This window comes from Neoarius graeffei, chromosome 5 (genome assembly GCF_027579695.1).
Source record: "Neoarius graeffei isolate fNeoGra1 chromosome 5, fNeoGra1.pri, whole genome shotgun sequence".
NCBI classification, from domain to species: domain Eukaryota; kingdom Metazoa; phylum Chordata; class Actinopteri; order Siluriformes; family Ariidae; genus Neoarius; species Neoarius graeffei.
In genome coordinates this window covers 9,270,407-9,292,622 of record NC_083573.1, presented here as the reverse complement: position 1 = coordinate 9,292,622, position 22,216 = coordinate 9,270,407, and the positions used below count along the sequence as shown (strand labels likewise).

The 22,216-nt window shown below is 44.6% G+C and overlaps 1 protein-coding gene across 3 annotated transcripts in view; it reads right to left on the bottom strand.

The window, feature by feature from the left end:
- The window catches only part of rab11fip3 (RAB11 family interacting protein 3 (class II)), a 103,256-nt gene extending 82,674 nt beyond the window's left edge, over positions 1-20,582 (bottom strand). For all 3 annotated transcript variants that reach the window (XR_009654702.1, XM_060921178.1, XM_060921176.1), the window contains exon 1: positions 16,523-20,582. Coding sequence is in view for 2 of the 3 variants with exons in the window: in XM_060921178.1 (XP_060777161.1) it covers positions 16,523-19,120 (2,598 nt within the window). In the remaining variant the exon portion in view is untranslated. The remainder of the gene's footprint in view (positions 1-16,522) is intronic.
- Between the last annotated feature and the right edge of the window lie 1,634 nt (positions 20,583-22,216).

Below are 22,216 nucleotides of genomic sequence, written 5' to 3'. Positions count from 1 at the left end.
AACCAAGGCCTGGAGCGAACCGATGCCCAAAACTGGGTCCGGAGCTACACCACCACCGGCGGACAAAAACACTCAAACATCAAACACAGAAAAAAGAAAAAATTTAAAAAGGAGAGAAAATTAAAAAAAAAAAAAAAAGCGGGCGGCACGGTGGTGTAGTGGTTAGCCTCACAGCAAGAAGGTCCGGGTTCAAGCCCCGTGGCCGGTGAGGGCCTTTCTGTGCGGAGTTTGCATGTTCTCCCCGTGTCTGCATGGGTTTCCCCCACAGTCCAAAGACATGCAGGTTAGGTTAACTGGTGACTCTAAATTGACCGTAGGTGTGAATGGTTGTCTGTCTATGTGTCAGCCCTGTGATGACCTGGCGACTTGTCCAGGGTGTACCCCGCCTTTCGCCCGTAGTCAGCTGGGATAGGCTCCAGCTTGCCTGCGACCCTGTAGAACAGGATAAAGCGGCTAGAGATAATGAGATGAGAATGAAAAAAAAAAAAAAGCTCCAGTGAGAAGCGGCAGCCAGAATGCACACGACATACTCTCAACCGGAAACAGTTGTACCCTCTAAGGTACTTATTTGTACCTTTTATATAACGCTCGGGAACATACATGCACCTTTTCGGCCCTAAAAAGGAACACAAAGTTACCTCGAGGTCCGATAATAAACCCTGGGGAACAGAAATGGACTCCCACTGCACCCCTATTGACAGTGTACTAGTTACATTATGTTGCAGGCATTTAGCAGACGCTCTTATCCAGAGCCATGTACAACATACCCAGAGCAGCCTGGGGGGCAGTTGGGGGTTAGATGCCTTGCTCAAGGGCACGTCAGCCATTCCTACCAGTCCAGGGACTCGAACCAGCAACCTTTTGGTCCTAAAGCTGCTTCTATAACCATTCTTTTTGAGAATTAAACATCTCAATGTCCGGGGTAAATGGAGTTCTCCGTTCAATTTTCATTCGTGCGTTGCAGAGATGAAATCCCTGTCCAATTACTGCTCAGAATGCTTAGCTGGATTTTGGGGCGTGGCTGTAATCAGAGAACGGAAGAAGAGCCTCCTTCTCCAAGAGGTTAAATTACCTTCTATATTCTTGGGTTTCACGTGACATCACATCCGCCTCATTAGTTATTCAAAACTTTAGCTGGTGGTCTACCAAAGCTCAGTCTGGGAAAGGTTCATTGCTGGCATGAAAAACGCTTTATGCTTGCGTTGTTTTATGGCGTATTCACACCTACGTTGTTTGGTCCGGCCCAAACGAACCAAACTTCCCTTGGTCCGGACCTTTTGGGTTGGTCTGAATACAAACCACCGAACTCTGGTCCGGACCAAACAAGCGGACCGAGACTGAGCTGCAAGGTCGGACTCGGGCCGGACCAAAGGAACCCTGGTGCGGATCTTTTGGAGGTGTGAAAGCAGACCGGACCTAATCCGACAGTTTTGCTTTTTTGTACCTCGGGAGCTTCCGTCGTTTGTCGAGCATTGTGGGGAAACAGAGTCTTGACACTCCACTGCAAAGTGCAAACACTGTTTCGGTTGTCAAGGGAACCTTACAACAGTCGTTCAGTCATTCAGACCAGTGGTAGGCTAGACTACAGAGTACAAAAAATGAGTAGGGGGCAAACGTGGGCCGAGGAAGAAACGCGTACCCTTGTGGATATATGGGCAGATGTCCACATATCTGAACTTTTGGAGAGAACACACAAAAATGCCGACGTGTTTGCTGTATTCAGTGAGAAAATGAAGGAGAAGGGGTTCACGCGCTCCCCAGAACAATGTCGGCTAAAAGTGAAGAAACTCCGTCAGACCTACATTAAAATCATTCTTTCAAAAAGTGGCGGTACTAGCGACGCAAAAAAGAAAGTCATCTATTGCGTGAAGAGCCAGAACTGTCACAACATGATGTGCGCTCATCAGCGCTATCCTCCGTAGCCGCCTTGCCCTTTGTCGTCGTTGATAAATTACTTGTACAACAGCATAGTAATCGCACAATTGTGAAAACAGTAAAAACTGGAAAAAACATATAGCTTTGATGACATTAAAAAGAATAACAGCACAGAAAGCCTCCATGACTACTTTTGAACTTAACGCTTTGTGCGCGTGTCGTCTCTGACCAATAGCTGAACGACCTCAGGGCGCGTGGCTTTGTTGACAGATTTTGGTCCGCTTACTAAAACGTACAGTGTGAAAGTGAACCGCACCAAAATGAAAAAATTAAAAAAAAACATTTGGTTCGGACCAAAGCAAGTGAACTATCGAACTATCCTGGTCTGAATACACCCTTAATCGATCAAACTGTGAAACTGATCAAAGTTTCTTCAGGGTTCCCCGTGAACTAATAAAGGGCGAACGAACACAGGATTTCACAAAAAGACGTCGAGAAAGGTGGCTTTCGAACCCCTCACTGAAATCGAAGGGAGCCGAGTCAAAGCGTGCTCGAGTTTGCAGTGATCACTTGGTGAAAGGTTTCTATCTCCCTCTCAGCTCTGTCCTTAGTGTTTTCCAAGTACTTTTCTCGCTATGTCTCGTTATTTTATGGTGCTTTATTTAGTCACGAAGCGCTAAAGTCCCCAGCTATTTCTTTGTTTACTCCTTACAAAGTCCATACGCATGAAGGTCGCGACAAAATTCTTCCCCAGCCGTACAGTTACAATGCGCCGTGATCACTTCTCCGTCTTGTTGAACTAAGATCCGGGTCTTTAAAGGGGTTTCTGATGATCTTTGTGAATGATTTAGCTGAGAGATAAGAGCCAACACAAGTGAGAATCAAGCCAACTGTTGTTTGTTTACACTTCAACTTGCAGCGCTTCGTTGTAAAGACGCGAACGAAAAGCTTAAAAAAAAAAAAAAAACTACTTACACGGGCAAAAAAACAAAAGATTAATTCGGCAGTGACTTGATAGCGAGGTCCTTTCCCAGCCACATACAAAAAAAAAAAAGTTGTAAGCCTCCATACTCTTCCACACTTTCATCTGTTTTGCGGTGTAGAAGGGCGTCTGCAACACCAGATAGTTCGAAACATCAGGGAACTCGACTGAAGGGTAGTTTTTGAGATTGTATGACAAATCCTTCTTTCGCAGACTGTAGGGGTCGATTCCATTGCACATAGCAATCTTCTGAATAAAGCCAGCAGTGGCTTCTACATTACAAGCGTAATCTGAGAAGTTATTGCTAGATGTTTGCACTACGGCAGCAGTTTTTGGTTCGCTAGACCACCAGCAGTTTTACCGGAAGTGAAATCGCTAAGAAAAAAAAGTCAAGTGACTGAAACCCAAGAATAAAGTAACCCTTATTGTTCCTTCATTCCGACAGCACTGGTTGTTCCAACATGAGTCTAATGAACAAGCTTGGCACAATTACTACTAAAACATGACAAATGATCACGTGACGAAAAATACGTACGGCTCACAGCTTGGAGTTAAGACGTTTCTTAAAAAGCAATACTGTTTGCGTGTTTTAATTCATGCTTCTTCACTATGCCACAGAAACTTGTCCATATTTGTAAGCAGAGAGGGAGAAGAAACAAACGCAGGTCCTGTGTTCATAAAACAAGCGTCTTAAAGTGCTGATGACACGTTTTTGACATCTTTGGCGATGTTTTATAACATAAGTAATTCCCGATGATCCATATATTAATTCACGAAGGCGCCTATTTTACAAGTTACGATAAAAAACGCGGCTATTTGGGCAAATTTGACGGGGCTGCAGCACCCAGGAGACGAAAGAGGAGGAGGAGCTATATGACGTCAGCAAAAGAACCTTCCTCCTAACTTACCAGTTTGTTGTTGTGGCAGGTGTTCAGTTTATCATTATTAGTATTTTTATTAGACAGTATATATATATATAGTTATTATGCCTTCGCGTTGTGTTGCCGGCTTTTGCTCCAAAACCCACAAGGATGGGAAGTTTATTCAAGTTTCCCAGAGATCCCGAGCTGCATGCGAAGTGGGTGAAGCAAGTCAGGCGCACTCGTGACAAGTGGGAGCCCTCACCAACATCCGTCCTGTGCTCTGAACACTTCGATTTGGATTGTTTTGACACCCTTCCCAGCTTAAAAGAATCTCTTGGGTGTTCAGTTCAGCACAAACGTGTGTTACTACCATCAGCAGTGCCTACAGTATTCCGGAGGGGGTCTACTAGTAGCTATGCCGGATCCAGCAGTCGCCTGGGACAAGCCGATTCCTCCAAAGACAGTCCTCCTGTCAGAACGTGTTGAGAAACGACATAAGATAAAGGTACGTAGAGCTATAGAGTGCTCCGACATGATGCTAAAAATAGTAACCATGCGGTCTGCGCGGCCATCTTGGAAGTGACTCGTTCCAGAGCGCTCATAGAGTACACATTCATGATAATCATAAATGTAATCATAAAGTCGGTGTGATATCAGTCATGTATTTGCTTGTGAAAGCTTGTGGCTTTCATGCAACTGCCGCCTAGCAACGAGAGGCAAAGGGTAAAGAGGGTAGGCTATCATAGATTCTATTCGGAAGAGATCAATACACGATTGCTTAAAAATTAGGTATTTTAACAATTTGCATCTGTTTGGTGATTATCGTGACACTTGTGTGTTATATAGAACTGTATGTCTTATCAGCACATCGAGGATCTTCCACCGGAGGCTTTAGCAAGTACTCGTAGCAACACTACACTTTACCCTTTGCCATGCGTTGTTAGGGAACGGTAGCAAGTACCCCGATGACCGACTTCAAGAATATGTAGAAAAAATTTAGAAATTATACTTTCCAAAAGTCATTTGAGCTTAGTGTATTGCATTTCCATTTATATTGTAGGTTCTTGCTGATGTTTTTGCGGAGTATGACGCAGCAGCTGAATCAGAAGCTGCAGAGTTTGTATGTACTAGTTGTGAACATTCACATTATCATCAATCTCATTTATTTAAAATCAGATAAAATCATTCCATCATGATCACTGCATAAAGTACCAGTATTTGGTTGTTGAAGAGCTAGCACTAGAGAGTTCACCGGCGTTTTCATGCGCCATTTCCATTGAGTAGAACAGCCAGTGAACCGCAGCGTGTTCTTCCGCTGACGTCACAACATGGCCGCAAGCCACGGACCCAGTTTTCTTGCGCTGTGCAATTAAAAGTTAGATATTCGCGTAACAGCTTCTTTTCACGTAATAACAGAAATCTAACGTTTGCCATGTTGTATAGTTTATTTAAGAAATTGCATAGAGTCATGTTCGTGTCATCAGCCCTTTAAAACTAACAATTAGCAATCCGTTCTTGTATTTGTCCCCCCCCCCCCAAAAAAAAAAGAAACCTTGACACTTGGGGGGAGGGATTAGTTGGTCAGGGGGGGTTTAGGGTTGTCCTACATATTCTCCTCTTCGAGTAAACCTGTTCACATTATGCAAGACAGAAAAAAGGATAATGATTTCTAAGCAAACTCACTCATTTATATAACCTGATAACCCTGTAGCGATAAGACAAACTGTCCAGACGCACACAAATCTGCCTCGCGACGCTTAAAACAATCAGCTGGGGTTAAAAGCCGCTTGGTGCACAAGAGAGACCGCACGCTGTTTAACGAGTTAATGTGTTCAGGAGTGTTAATGTTAAAACCGATCATCCTGCAGTCATACGCTCTTTACAACCGCACTATTGCAGGACATCAGCATCAGCAAATTCAACGCACAAACACGCTTGTGCACACGTAAGCGCAAATCATGGGCGAGTGATATCAGCGCCAGGTATTGTGAGATTCCACACAAATTATCGTCACGTATAAATAACTCTGCTGGTAAATCCTGAATCTGAAACGTTTCAGACTGCTATTTTAAAGCTGTGATATAAAAGACATGGCCCTGAGCAGCAGGAAAGACAAAACATATGCGTATTAAAGGACGGGTTTATGACGTGCTCATCGCGAAGACAGTGACTGACTAGCTCGTTAATGACATTTAATCAAGAGCAGTTGGGGGTTGGGTGCCTTGCACAAGGGCACTTCAGCCATTCCTGCTGGTCCAGGGAATCAAACCGGCAACCTTTTGGTCCCAAAGCTGCGTCTCTAACCATGAGGCCATGGCTTCCCCAATGGTGAAGTTATGATGGGAGTTGATTCAACTCATTGTTATCCATATTAATAACAAACAGTGCTAAACTGGTAGCTTTCATCTCCTCTCATCTTGTAGCTAAAGAAGCAATAAATCTGATGTCCAACTGATATATGATTAACAACAAGGAGGACATCTGATGGCTTTCAGTTTGATTCTCGGTCTATTTAAGCTGAAATGGTAGTCTTTGACTTGAATAAACCGTATTCCTGTTTCGTGAACGATTCAATGCTCTTGAACGAGACGGATGTTAAGATCAGGAAAGGCCGAGCTTGGAAAGCATGACGGATGTTTGGCGATCAAATCTTCGTTTCTTCTCAGCTACTATCAAATCTGTTTTATGGTTGCAAGGGCTGGACCCTCACAGCTGCGCTGGAGAAATCCCTAAATGGCACCGAGACACGCATGCTCCGTAGGGTACTTAAGATCAGCGCGAGAGACATCACATCACCAATTCGGAGCTGGACGGTGACATCCACCGTATCTTGGACAAGATTGGCTACAGGAGGCTTGGCCTTGCAGGGCTCGACATTAACAGTAGCCCGATTGCCCGGGGCAACCATTCAATAAATTCGGACAACCAGACTCTCACAAATGCTTGCCCGATCGGGCAACTACCCAAATATGTCAACTTGCGTGAAAAACGATGTTTATTCATTCATATTATGATGAAATTCCATCACGATTTGCGATTGTTTGACTCGGAAAGACCGCGTCCATGTTATCATTACGGGATGTTCAACAACTAGCGGAATTCACATTTGCACATCGCGGGCTCGCAATGCAGTTTCCCATTGCTAATAATTACCGCGTAGTGCATATTCAGTGTTCTATTCAGACCCTCCAGGATGTTGCGATTTGCAACTTCAACGCAAATTCAACCAATCCCCGCGAATTCAGGGCGGTGTTACAATTATATCCAATCACCGCAACTTTCCCGCAAATTTGCCCAATCGTTAGCGTCGTCTTGAGGTGACGTCGACAAACTACCTTCCGCCTTACCTCCAGTGTTGCCAGATTGGGCGGTTTCAAGTGCATTTTGGGGGTGTCAATGCTTGTTGATACAGACAGCGTCTGAGAAGGTTGAATAATAAATAAAAAAATAAAATAAACATTAAAGGTCACAAACTTTGGCATTATGTCTGGTTTGGAGAAATTTGGTTTTAAAATAAACAAAGACAAGGAAGAGAAGAAAAAGAAAACAATCAAGCTCATCAGTGGATTCAAAGAAACTGTATGAGGTGAAAAGGCAAAGAACTGTTATTCCCAGCTGGTATTCAGAGTTCGGGCAACCAGATTTCTACATATTCAAAGGAAAAAAAGTATGTAATATTTGGGCAACCATGTTCTGAGTTCGGGCAACCAGATTTCCCATGTCTCAAAGTTAACGTAGAGCCCTGCCTTGTTGGTCATTGCTATCGCCACCCTGACCTTCCTGCAAGTCAGCTGGTACTATGGCGCCCTTCACGTGGTTATCTGAGAAGGGGCTGCCCTCCAGACACATTTTGAGACACACTACTGAGGGACACTAGGGCTCAGAGTCTCTCTGAACTAACATGAACAATCGTGACGACTGGGCTACCAGGCGTATAGTTTGGCCGAAGCCGCATTGATGACGAGAAGCTGAAATCCTGGTGCTGTCCCAAACTCTAGTATGGCCCTTTTCCACTACCCTTTTTCAGCTCACTTCAGCTCGCTTCAGCTCACTTCAGCCCGACACGGCTCGTGTTTCGACTACCAAAAACCAGCACGACTCAGCTCGCTTCAGCCCTGCTTAGCCCCTAAAACTCGCACCGTTTTGGAGTGGGGCTGAAGCGAGCCAAGCCGTGCCGAGTGAGGTTGGGGGCGTGAGCAGACACTCCCCTGTGCACTGATTGGTGAGGAGGAGTGTCCTCACATGCCCACACACGCCCCGCGAGCGCGCTGGGATCTGTAAACACCGCAAACCCGGAAGGAGAAGAATTACGAGAATTTCTGAAGCCTTATGCGCCTCGCCTCATCTATACGCTCTTGCCAGTATCTGTCCGCGTTGTCGGTGACAACAAGCCACAGCACCAAGACCAGCAACACTAACGACTCCATGTCCTCCATGTTTATTGTTTACTATTCGGGTCGTGAGACTACTGCTTAAAAGCTCACTGATGTCACTGTTTGCGCTGCTTAACGACATCACCTGACGTCCACCCACTTTCGCTAACTCCACCCAATGTGTCCACCCACTTCCAGCCAGCACGGTTCAGCGCGGTTGTAGTCGAAATGCAACTCCAACAGCCCCGCTCAGCCCGACTCGGCTCAGCCCGACTCAGCCGCGTTTGTAGTGGAAAAGCGGCAGTAGTGCACCTTGACTAGAACGTCAGCCATTTTTGTAGTGGAACATTTTTCTTTTGCAGTTATAGTTGGTTGGCGCCAGGCTTGTAGTAGTCGAGTCCAGGATTTGGACTTTATTTTTTGTAACACGCCATCATAAATTTGGTGTAACATTTATAGACATTAAATTTTTATACGAATTTCTTGGAAGTGTGTCACACCTGTGCGCCCTGGCCCGTGCATCAGATAGACTCTTCAGACAGCGCGCGCACCAAGTGGACTCTTGTACGCGCCGTAAACGACTCGCACCTGCACAGGATTAAGGCGCCATTTACACATACCCAGGTATTTTTAAAAACGCAGACCTTTGCCTTCGTTTGTGCCTTTCGTTTATACACAAACGGAGTTTTTTCCTCTGAAAACGATTCTTTCTAAAAACCCCGGCAAAAGTGGAGATTTTTTGAAAACTCCGTTTTGTGTTTGTGTGCAAAGAGACCAAAACCGAGTTTTAGGCAATCTTCGCGCCACAAAAGAGCGACCATTGTACATATGGCAAGCATGGAAACACTCAGAGTAGCAGCATTTCTGTTATTAAGAGCTATATTCGCCTGTTTGCTTTTGAGAATAAAGCTCATTGACCAGCAGAGACGCATTAGGGCTCAGAGGGCAGCAACTGCGGAGCTTCTGGTGACCATAAGAGCCCGACCGTACCACCGCCAGCGATTTTGGGTTCGACCTGGACGGACTGCTATCTGGTGGGAGAATTTCGAGAATGGCGTTGTCGTCCCGGAGGAATGGCAGGAAAATTTCAGAATGTCGCGATCCTCACTCCTGTCAATATTTTGTTGTGCTTTAGTAGCCTTGTAGTCCTGCGCAACTTTAAGAAGTAACTCCACTTCGCTGTCGGTCCAAACAAACGACCCTGGCGCCATGTTCTCTTCTTTGAAAGGAACAGGAAGACGTTCGTGTCGGCGGTTCTCGATGAGGCTTCTGATTGGCTTGTGTGGAATTGTCATTCTTCTAACGCTGCCACCGACAGTCTTGGCGTAGTTTAACAGCTCTTGACAGCGTATTTATGCGGATCAATATAAACGTAATTTTTTTTAAAAAACGCAGCTGTGTGCACGAAATTATTTTGGAAAACGGAGTTTAGAAAATATGCGTTTTTAAAAATACCCGGGTATGTGTAAACAGCGTCTAAGGCGCAATCAGCGCGCCGATATAAAAACTGTGAAAACGCACTTACTTTACGAAGTACTTAGTTGCCTTGCCGACACATTACCGAGCCCTATTTTCTTGTTTGGTTTCCTGATCCCCGATTTCCTGTTTCTCACCTTTGATTCTGCCGAGTCTACGATAGCCTGTTTGTGCCTTGCTCGACCTACTGCCTGTTTCACCGTTTTACGATTTTGCCTGCCGTTCTGGATTGTGTACCTGTCTTCACTTGCATTAATACAACACACCTTCTGCGCTTCCATCCATCTCCCAACCATCTCTGACAGAATACTTCACACTCCCTGATAAAGAGAAGCACATTCACCTGTTCAGGAACAAACTAATGTTAACAGCGCTGAAACAGCCACCGTCAAATGGCGCGTTGTTCTCGGACTCGACTTGAAATTTTTTTTTAATGACTCGGACTTGAACACCAGGGACTTGAGGTTTAATGACTCGACTCCAACACTGGTTGGCACTTTTATCCAAAGTAGAGAGCAGTTGAGGGCTAATGATCATCTTCAAAAGAGCCCAATGGGTCAGCCTGGCAACGCTGGGATTTGTACTCGGCTTCTGATCTGCTGTTCAAAGCCTTAACCACTGAGCCAGCATTTTCAAGTTTTACTCTGACATTACTTAATGTGTTACTGAGCTTTAGAGGAACCTGCTATTTAGCCCTGCTATTTTGGTAAACCCGACGAAACAAGATGGCTCTGGAGGCTAAACTGAGGTTATCCCGAAACAAAAAACAATGACGAATGGCAGATCCAAACCTCGCTCGAGCTCTCCATTCACTCTCGGCTTCTCTCATCCTGCCAATCTAATCTTTTCTCTGTTCACATCAGCATTTTTCAGCTGACAAAAACAGGCAGACTTCCTGTACCAAATCCTCCCATCAAGCCACAAACACAAATGCTGCATAGTACAATGAGAGAGGCGTGGACACGCTCTCGTTAAATATAACCATGAGAACGCACACAAACATGTACGATTCTGAGGAAACGGCACTTAGAGGCAGTAAAAGCGAAGCAGTAAAAATTAAAAAACAAAACAGCTGATGAGCTTGTTGATTAACACAGTCACTGAGCATCATCTCCATGTAGTGTCAGAAAATTAGAAACTACTGGTTAAAATGTCCCTCAAGTATCTGTAGTTTTTCAGGTAGAAAATGTCAACGAAAACAAGCCATAAAAACTTAAACACGTACCAACAGCAACAACAAGACAAGAGACTGTAGATTTATTCACGAGGTAAGTAAAATCTGCAGTGCAGTGTGCTTCCTTGTCCCATGTTTTGTTTGCCAGACCAGGCTAACTAGTTAGGAAATTTAGAAATACTGGGGGGAGGGGATGATTTTCCGTTTCAGAAAATTGCCAATTCCGTCCCCCAAACCCCTCCACTTTCTGTAACAAGATGACATGGTCATCACTATCCACCGCCACGAGCATTTTACGAACACTTACAGCCTTATAAGCCCTTATAATACTGACTTATGATGCAAGTGCGAGGACGCCTTTGTAAAACGCTACCCAGCTTTTTTTCAGTAGTACGAGCATGCCAAGTTTCATTGACGTAGCTTATGTGGTTTCTGAGAAAACTTGTCCAGATTGAAACGGACGGACGGGCTCCATTCCTCTATCCCCTTGCACGCTTCGTGGCGGGGGATAATAAGAAATGGGAAAAGTTTCCATGTATCGACGATACAGTTTTGGAGTTCTGAAATCCATAAAAACTAAACTTGAGCAATAAGATATTTTATTTCCACATAATTATAGACTTTGAAATAAAGACATCGTGTATGACGAAACGTCACCATAAATTCACAAAAACGGCAAAGAACATGAACTGATAACTGATGAAGAAACAAACAAAACGGGAGACCACTTCAGCAGGAGTCACCCAAACCAAGCCTCAATATCACCACTGTGAGCCGCTTTGTATTTTCCGGGGTGAGGCGTTCTCGCTTATAATCGCTTGATGTCTTTTTTATCCAAATCAGCGTGCATACTGACCATAAGCCCTCGTGTCATTTACAACATGTTGATAGTTTGATGACAACCGAAACGTGATTTCTTTCAGCACATAAAAAAAAAAAAAAAACACGTATCTTTGACTTGCAAGTGACGTCAAAGCAAAATAGAAACCCGGATGTCGGCCATGTTGGTGGATATCCAAATGCAGGCTCAAGCGACATTCCATACAAAACACAATCACGCGTGCGCAACTCTTTGTTTCCCCACTGCTTTAAGCGTTCTTTTAGCAAAGCTGTATATGGTTGTGGTCACAACAGTGCTCGTGACCATTGCACGTTCTGATTTTTTTAGAATTGCGTCCATGATTCGGAAAGAGGGCGAGGAAACGAGCACGGCTGCTCTAACAGAGGTTCAAACCAAAACAGCTCGTGTTTGCAGTAATCATTTTAGCTCAGGCGAGATTCAAAAGCTTTCTTGGTAATATCATGGAAGAATTTTGTTTCGTGGTGCTAGAATTTTGCTATAAAATGAGCGTTCTCTTGTTGTGGTTTGCTCGGTCATTATAATTTTAACACGCGTGTTACCATTTCGCTTCTAGGAGCGCCAGCAAAATTATACGATAGAAACAATCCAGACTGGGCGCCCACTCAGAACTAGGGATGTTAACCGATGACCGTTTGACCGGTGGTTGACCAAATCAACGTCAACCGGTTAAATTTATTTTGGTTGTCGTGAAAAAAAAAAATCGTTTTGAAGCTGCTGATTTTGGAGCGGAGAACCTGCAATTCTGTGTTGTAAACGCTTGGGGCGTGCCATGCGGTGTAAGGACGACAGCTGACAAATCAGAAACACCCATTCAGTCATGTCCCGCCCTCCCGCCCCAGTTAAAGACAGCTGACAAATCAGAAACACCCATTCAGTCATGTCCCGCCCCAGTTGAACACAGCTGCCACTCGGCTAAAGAAAAAAGTGTAGACAGGCTTTTTAGCTTACAAATTACTATTCTGTTTTTTTTATTTCTGTTTTTTTCTGAGTTTAGTCCTGCCTTGGCCAGTGCATTCTGAAAGTATGTTTCGGTCTGTAGCCAACAATGCATGTTATTGCAGATCATATCTCTCCACACAAACTAAAGGCGCAGATGCCGACTTTTTCATGGACTGTAACGGCATTTGCTTATGTAGTAATTTTAATACAGAATTTACTCTGATGAAATTATTCAGACACTCCAACGCCCCCCCTAAAAAAAAAAATCGAATCTGCACGAGCCGTGAAAAAGGTGCGCCGTTTGCATCCCTGTAATAAACTCATAGGTTAACCGACTTTAACCGGCTAATGAGGCTCGGTGGTCGGTCAAGATTTTTTTTTAGTTTTCGCCATCCCTACTCAGAACATGGGCTACGTTTCGTCCAAGGTCGGACTTGATTCTTTGGCAGCTGAACCACACAGAACGTGATATCTGGGTACTCGATGGTCAGTAGAAACGTCTCATCTTCAGAAAAAAGTCCGACTTTTTAAAATAACACGGGTCAAAAATCACATATCCATCTTCTCTTTGTTTTGAATCTTCGCTTGATGGTTTAAATCGTGGTAATACTGAGAAAATTCAGCATTGTTTACAGACATGCTTTCAGCGGCTGCCGTCCGAGTTCACGACGTAGCACATTTTGATCACGTGGTTGCAAGTCATCTATAGCAGCGTTTCTCAACCTTTTTCAGTCCCCCCAGGATTTCGCGGGCCTTTTTTGTGATTGCTGCGGGCTAAAATTTCTGATGTTGCGGGGGGTTTTCCAAAAAATTGCGATAAAAGTTGGTGGTTTTTAGGGTTTTTTTTTTTTGCGATTAAATTGCGGGAGGAAGTGAAAGTTGCGAGAAATTGTTGCGATTTTCTCTTTTTGTGAATAAAATTGAGTGATAAGTTATTACTGAAAAACTATTGATTAAAAAAACAAAGACACTGAGAAATGGTCCTATAAACAACTTTACCAATATAAAAGATTACCAGGACTACAAAAATGCAGAAAAATAGGCTTTACTTATCCAAATGCACCTGTTGGTTCAAAAGTTAAAGTGCAGAGAACCTCACAGCACAACATGAAGTTACCTTAAAATATAATATAAATGCCTCAGCTTTCATGTAAGAAAAAAAAAAATTAATACTAGTACTGTGTGCAGGCAGTCTCTCCTGAAGACTAAATTAAACAATAATTATAAACTAATAAAATAAATGGCTCAGGCTTCATAGAAGAAAAAAAACAATTTGAACAGAATCTCACAGTATGATGCTGAAGCTGCCTAAACAATGGAAAATAAAATGCCATTTTGGCAAAAATGTTGGCATCCATTAATTTCTTGTATTAAGTAAAAAATAATGTAAAGTGCACACAGTCCTTCACTGTGAACATAACACACTTTCAGTAACAGAACTTAAGCCTATATAAACACTGACTCGCACATGCTGCTTCTCTTGAACGTATACACGGAAGTAAGCAGTGTTGCCACATACTGCTGATGTTCTCCAGGCCAAAATATGTTCAAAACCTGCCAAAATGCACTTGAAACCGCCCAACCTGGCAACACTGGAAGTAAGGCGGAAGGTAGTTTGTCGACGTCACCTCAAGACGACTCCAACGATTGGTCAAATTTGCGGGAAAGTTGCGGTGATTGGATACAATTGCAACACCGCCCTGAATTCACGGGGATTGGTTGAATTTGCATTGAAGTTGCAAATCGCAACATCGCGAAATCCTGGAGGGTCTGCTTTTTTCAGTCACAGCACCCTTCAGAAGTATGCAAATTCTCAAGGCACCCCCATATAAAATACACGCAGTCATGCTGACCCCGGCAGTGACGTTGTGACATGGAAAAGGAGGCCGTGAGACAAAATTTTGAGGATGCATGAGGCGGCGATGATCTGCATTGGTGTAACTATCGTTTTTTGGAATTTTAATTCATTTTATTTATTTCAACGTTAGAATATATAAATCTTTTGATGGCACCCCTAACGAAGCCAGACGGCACCCCCAGGGTTGAGAAAGGCTGATCTATAGCTACATGGATTGAATTTCTCAGGTTCTGAAACTGTATACCGGCAAAAACCTGTTTTCCATTTCAGAATGGTGGTTCCGTTTCAGACAAGTGATTCCGAGATTTACAGGTTTTTTTTCCATGATCACGGAAGATCTTCATCCCAAGAAAGATCATGATTCTCATCTTTGCGCCCTTGGGGTGGGGAATTCAGCAAGTTGTTGGCCTTCACTGGATTGAAGGGACTCAAGCCTGTTCCAACAGGACACTGCTTTATGCACAAAGCGAGCTCCGTCAAGACATGGTTTGCCAAAGCTGGAGTGGAAGAACTTGAGTGACCTGTACAGAAGCCTGACTACCTGAACGTTTCTGTTTGTGGTCTGTATTAAAGCGTTTACCTTGCTAACGATCTCACTATACTTAATTACATTACGCTAGTCGAGTCAATCAGGATTCCAGATAACCAAAACATGGGACTGAGCAGCACACTGAGCTTTAGTAGATTTAGGATTAGTCCACCCCTGGACTGCAATTTATTGGACTTCCAAAATGAAGGATTTAAAATTGAGCCCACCATGTCTTCACTAATGATCTCTAAAATAAATAAAAATACCCACTGGTTCTCAGCTCCGATAGTTTTTCTTGCTCAATTACCCCTCGTTTGAGCTCATGAGTTAGTTACTGGATAAATTATATGAACACATTTTGCAGCAGATTATCAAAATCAGGCCAAGTTCGACAATTTATCGACACCCTTCAGTGAAACCTGTCTCCGACTGATACCCGGAGAACACGATAACAAATGACAGCCTTCTGCTAGACACCAGTACTGCAGAGGCTTGTGTTTCAAATGGAGAACACTTCCAAGAAACGAAGGATGATGTTAGGGTAGCAAGATAACAAACCTATCATGCTCAGAAGGACTTTGGTCTTCTATGGGTCAATATCAGGGCCGTGTTTGACGGTAGCACCACTCATATCCTTCTTACAGGAAACAATCCCATCATGCTATCCATCACACGACACTGATAGCCACTGTGGAAAGAACTGATTCTCTAGTTACAGCGACAGTGTGGTTTTGTTTGTTTGTTCTTCGCAAAAAATGTCGAGTGATAAAAAGGTGGCAATGTTCTTTGAAACGGATATAGATGTACCATTATGTAAGCTAACACACACACACACACACACACACACACACAAAGAGAGAGCAATTGTTATGATTATTATATCCTACTAACCAGCACTAAAAGGATCCTGGGGAAAGAAGCAAAGCAACACTGAGACACACAAGGCTAACAAGCCATAATAATCCAAGCAACTAATTAACACTATGTATAAGTAACAATTAACAACTGAGGTCAAGGAACAGCGAAACCACTTCAACGTGTGTGTGTGTGTGTGTGTGTGTGTGTGTGTATGTGAGAGTGAGACCATAGGAGTGTGACAGAGAACCAGAGAAAGAACCACCGATTTAATTCTTTAAGGGTGTGAATAATACATTCACGCTTCTCAGGTATCACTGAGCTCAAGTTTCACCGGGTGTATTGTAACCGAAGGGGGGGAAAAGGGGGAGGAAAAAAAAAAACCACACACAAACCTCTCTGGATGGAAATCGTACATGTGAAAAAGGTAAATGAGGTGAAAATCAGTTAACCACAACGGTACTCTCCTTGTGTGACGAGCAGAAAATTTAAAACAGAGTGTGTGAGAGAGAGATGCATTTTGCTCTGATCTCTTTACTTTGTGTTTAAGACAACCACACACTTACCCTTGCAGCTTTTTCTAATCTGTTAACTCAAAAGTCCTTCTAGCTTATCTAAATATACAAACACGCCAATTAAAGCAAACAATAAAAAAACTACAGGGGGAGACGAGAATACTGGTTCTCACCAAAGCTGGTGTATGTAAACATCTATAAAACAAAGTAAGCTACATCACCTGTTCCACTCCGTACGCCGTGGCGAATTCCATAAACTCCTCGATGCGGACAAACCCGTCTCCGTCCTGATCGAGAGCTTGGAAAACTGCCCGCAGGGCCGAGGGGTCCTCATCCTGAGGAATGCCTGCTGCTGGAAGCGCGCCGGCACCTACATTCCCATCCTGGATCATATCCGAGTTCACGCATAACTCCAGAGTCATTTCGGCATTGTTGGGACCGTCAGGAGCAACAACGTCCTCCATCAGAGGTGGACGTATTCCACTGGGAGACTCATTTCTGAGCGAGGTTACCTGTGGCTCTGCTACCGGAGACAAGTCTGCTTGTGTAAGTTGGTCAGGTAGATCAGCTGCTCCATCTACCCTCAGGTCAGCTGACTGACTGAGTCTTGATGTAGCCTCTCCCCTTTCCTGCTCCATGGCCATGCCCACTTGACTGAACGGACCATCTGTCCCTGAGAGAAGGGCGGAGTCTAAAGAGCCGGGAACACTCTCAGAGGCATGGGTTACATCATCAGGTTCACCATCCCTGCCTTCCTTTTCCCCCTCTTGCACACACCAGACTTCAGCTTTTTGGCTTCCTGGGGCAGGTAACATTGCACACGAAGGTTTGCTTTCCTTGGAAACAGGTGTTGAGTCAGGCGTGTGTGTATTCACACTGCCATCAGATGGCTCTGTCAGTGTGCGTGGGTCCTGAAGATCATCAGATATTGCATGAATGTCCTTTGGAGTTGCACACTTTTCAAGTGTATAGTTATGGGTGCCAAAGCAAACGCTCTCCAGTTCATCCTGCGTGTTTGGTCGCTGGTTTATCTCAGCTGTACAGCCATTCGGATCCTGGCAGTACCGAGCTGTACCACTCACTGATGTGTGAACAGATGCCACTTCCTGAATGTGCAAAAGGTGGTGTGTATCCACAGCAGCAAGTGCATGCATGACTTTGTCTACCGTGTCGACACCAGGCATGTTGATTGTCAGTTCTTTGCCCGTGTCCTCAGGCAAGTTAGCGCTCTCTGAAAGATTGTGTTTACTTTCTATTTCTGATGAGGTGTGCGTTTGAGATTCAGAGTCATGTGAGATTGTGTCAGTCTCTGCATTTGCCTCAAGGTTAAGGCAAACTGAAGGAGAAACAAGAGGCGGTTCTTTCTCCAAAGCAGGAAAGGTATCGAGAATAATTTCTTTGCCACAGGCAAGTGATTTTGGGTTATGGATGCCATCGAAATGTGAGCCACATATTGCAGACAGGTTTGAGTTTTCGTTCAAGTCAGCGTCAAACTCAGAACCATGTGTATTCACACAAGGCACATCATTACTAGACTCTGGAGAGAAGTCAGTCTGATGAGAAAATGAGACCGGAGAGGTTGATGTGGACTCCACTGGAGTCGTTTGCTCAGGTTTGAAAGTAAGTGACGACAACAGAACTGCTTGAGCAAAATCAGATTCAAGTTCCTGCACCACAAGGTTAAGTGGGATGTCGCTCTCCATTTCTACAATCGTCTCATCCTCGTGTGGACATTCATCAGTTAGGCCTAGAGAGCTGCCCTCAAGTGGACCATCAGTCGCTATCCCAGGTTTGGCCTCCAAATCCGATTCAGCTGACGTTCTCTCTCGTACAGACGGTTCGCTCGATGCTAACAGACCCGCAGGTGACGGTGGCCTAGACTGGACCTCGGAGATCATATTACTAACTGAAGGTATATCGAGTTCTTTTTCTGAAGACAATCCTGCACTTGTAGTCTCAACTGTCTGGAGGAGGATAGCATGGCTGCCATCACATGGCTGAACAGGTGACTCCCAAAACAACTTTGGTGAGAGTTTATCTGAGGTGTCAGGGTGGGAAACAGAACAGAGGGGTGAAGATGACAAATCGTAGATGAAGGGCGAAGGGACCAATCCCTCAAGTAGTGAAGTCTCAAAATTATAGGACGCAGTTTTACTTGAGCTTTCCTCAGTAAGATCTTGCAAATTTGCACACAAGAGGTCGGTCACTTTCTCAGATGTAGTTTGTGAAGAGGTCAAATCTTTTATCCAATGCGAGTCTTGACTTTCCTCAACTACGCTAGTCCTCTGAGCAGGCTGGGTCAGAGAGTGTGTCTGGTCCAGCACAGGATCCAGGGGAAGCTGGCCTATGAGGTCGTCTAAAGGGCAAGCCGTATCGACGGGTTGCAAAATGTCCACAGCCTGCATAGATGTGCAACCATGTGTGGGACTGGGCGTACTGGAATTAAAACTGATGAGATCTGCTGTGACGACATCGTGTGGCATTTCACAGCAGTCCCCTTCAGCCAGTTTCTGTGGCAGAGACTGCTGTTTATCCCATGACGGACCGACACAGTCCGAACTACGCTCCCATGGATACGCCTGGTCTAATCCAGTATACCGAGATGCCCGAAATAATTCATCGAGATTCAAAGAGCTGTCCTGAAATATCTCATCAAAGCTTAGAGACACAATACCAGGCTCTCGCCTCTGATGTCTCTCTGGCTTTTCATGGCCGCTGTCAGCAGCGACCTCGTCGTTATCCAAAAGGAGAAATCCAAGAGAATTCTGGTCAGATCCCCAGTCGGAACGACCTCGCGGGCTGGAGAGAACCTGCTCCATTTAGGAGCGCCGTTCCTCTTCTGTAATGCTGAAACACTCCAGGAGGTATCTCCTTTTATTAAAACTCCACCGAGCAATAACGTTTGGAATTCCGAGTTAATTCATGTCCACTTTTCGTCAAAGTGCCAACAGCAATAATGTTCCTGAGATCCATGTGCAGCTGTGTATTTGAGGATAAATAAACTAACTGCCTCGGTCTAACTTCCAAGATAGAAGTTCCAAGTTTGTTTCACGACAGTATCGCCATGTTTTAACTCGAGCTAATTTACGAAATCCTGCTCCAGATGAAAATCAGAAAGGGTTTTGGTAACGTTTTGGGTTTACACACAATCTACAGGGGTTTTTTTAATTCTAGATTGCCTTGATCCACGATACCGTCTGAAAATTATAAAACAGGATTATCTGTTTTCGGATAAATAGAAACGTGGTACGTTGTTATAATAGTGTGATGTTGAACTGAAATGAAAGAATCGTACTTTAAGAACATATTTAGTGTTTCCCTGTGGTTCATTATCGCCCGAATCAGTTAAGAAATCTAAGTTTGTGTAAGAACATGACATGAAATGTAGTCTATTAAACATCTGTTCAGATTTAAATGGAAATTGTGAATTATATACACAACCATGGAATACCACAAAGTTCCTGCAAATCCTACAGTTCTCACAGCTGGCTAAAACCACCTAGGAGGAAAAAAAAAAAAAAGATGATAAATAGGCTTGTTAAGACTTAATATGATTTTTCACACAAAGTGCCTCAGTAGTCAAACCAGCATGACATTCCAGCTCAGAATAGCTTCTAGCTTCTTTCACTTGGCTGGAAAAAAAAAACCACCACAAAAATCACTCCTCCTTTCGATTTAAACTCGATAGTACGTATTAATAGGAAACATTAACCGGATTTATGCGCTTATCTGCAGCTTTGTGTAAACCACAAATCTGTAAATTAGCGAGATTTGGGGATTTAAAGTGCTAACGCTGTGAAGGCTAGCCGGTTAGCTGAGGGAAGCTACAGCTAACAGCATCCCTTCCTCCCTGACTGAGAAGCAAAACGACAAGGAAGACACGGAGAATTTAGTGTCTCCTTGACAAAAATCGAGCTTTCAGTCAGTCGTTTGTTCGTTTTCTTCGATAATAATAATAATAATAATAATAATAATAATGAGTCGGCAGATGTTTATTTTCCCCTCAGGGCCGGATGTGTGAGGAAACGCACACACGCGCGCGCGGAATAATCCACCTGTGCTGCTGTTAGCTCCTTTAGCTTGTTTTTAAATGTCGAACAAAAATCCCATTATTCCTTCATTCGGATATTAAAAAGCCTTTTCGTCAGGAATTCCACAATATTTCCACAAAAATCCGTAAAAAATGCCTACGCGCGTCCATATCCGCAAGGAAAACGGATATATATATATTTGGAAAAGGAAAAAAAGCGCCCCACAACAGTCCTGCCGTTTCCCCTGAAGGCTTCAGAGCAGCTCAGCTCGCATCAGCAGCAAACACGCCACTCGCGCATGCGCAGGAACGGTCGTCGCAGTCCGCCGGTACCAACCGCAAGGCGCCTCCGACGTGAGCATCATTTGATCATCAGCATCTCTTTGCTGTCACCTTCTCGCCTCAAAACACCCGGAATGCTGGATTGAGACCACATCTGTGGAAAATCATATCCTTCACATTCCATCCCGCTCTCCCTCCGTCTTTCGTCCTTCAGTGATAGTGAACCAGACCACAGGCTGCATCCCAAATCATCCCAAATGAAGGAAGTGCACTTCATCAAGTGTGCACCCGTGGTGCCTACACAGAGTGTTTCACATGTGGTGTAGTGGTTAGCGCTGTCGCCTCACAGCAAGAAGGTCCGGGTTCGAGCCTCGTGGCCGGCGAGGGCCTTTCTGTGCGGAGTTTGCATGTTCTCCCTGTGTCCATTCGGGTTTCCTCCGGGTGCTCCGGTTTCCCCCACAGTCCAAAGACATGCAGGTTAGGTTAACTGGTGACTCTAAATTGACCGGAGGTGTGAATGTGAATGGTTGTCTGCGTCTATGTGTCAGCCCTGTGATGACCTGGCGACTTGTCCAGGGTGTACCCCGCCTTTCGCCCGTAGTCAGCTGGGATAGGCTCCAGCTTGTCTGCGACCCTGTAAAAGGATAAAGCGGCTAGAGATAATGAGATGAGATGAGACTCTAAATTGACCATAGGTGTGAATGGTAGTCTATGTGTCAGCCCTGTGATGACCTGGCGACTTGTCCAGGGTGTACCCCGCCTTTCGCCCGTAGTCAGCTGGGATAGGCTCCAGCTTGCCTGCGACCCTGTAGAACAGGATAAAGCGGCTACAGATAATGAGATGAGATAAGATGAGAAACAGAGCTGTTCAGGATTCAACATCTCATCTCAAGCCGCTTTATCCTGTCCTCCAGGGTCGCAGGCAAGCTGGAGCCTATCCCAGCTGACTACGGGTGAAAGGCGGGGTACACCCTGGACAAGTCGCCAGGTCATCACAGGGCTGACACATAGACAACCATTCACACTCACATTCACACCTACGCTCAATTTAGAGTCACCAGTTAACCTAACCTGCATGTCTTTGGATGACCCTTGCCTTGCAATGGACCAGAATCCCATTCCAGATGTATTCCCACCTCACGCGCAGTGTTCTCAGGATAGGCTCCGGATCCTAACCAGAATCAGTTGTTGTCATGGCAACAAAGTGACTCAACCCAGCCCCCCCCCCCCCCCCAACCCCCTATCCGGACCAGCAGCTTTGCAACGTGCCGAATCAGAGCACAGTTTGCTGGATGTAAAAACAAGATCAACTGTGAGCGACTGCTCACTTTCATATACCCCCTACTCCAGCAATCGAAGAAATAGGCCACCTATTATGAATGTTGACGTCAACAAATAATTAATCCTGAAACAAGTAAGTAAAGAGCAGTGTTCTGCCCAGGGATTTCAAATAGCATCCTGGTAAGCTGTCATTTCAAAATAGCATTTTGCTTCTTGAAATAGCATCAGAATCCACCCTATACGTTTCGTAAATACATTCAGTCAGTGAACAGGAAGTCGATGTGTGACAGACCTGAAAATGGTCTACATGGTATAGAACCCC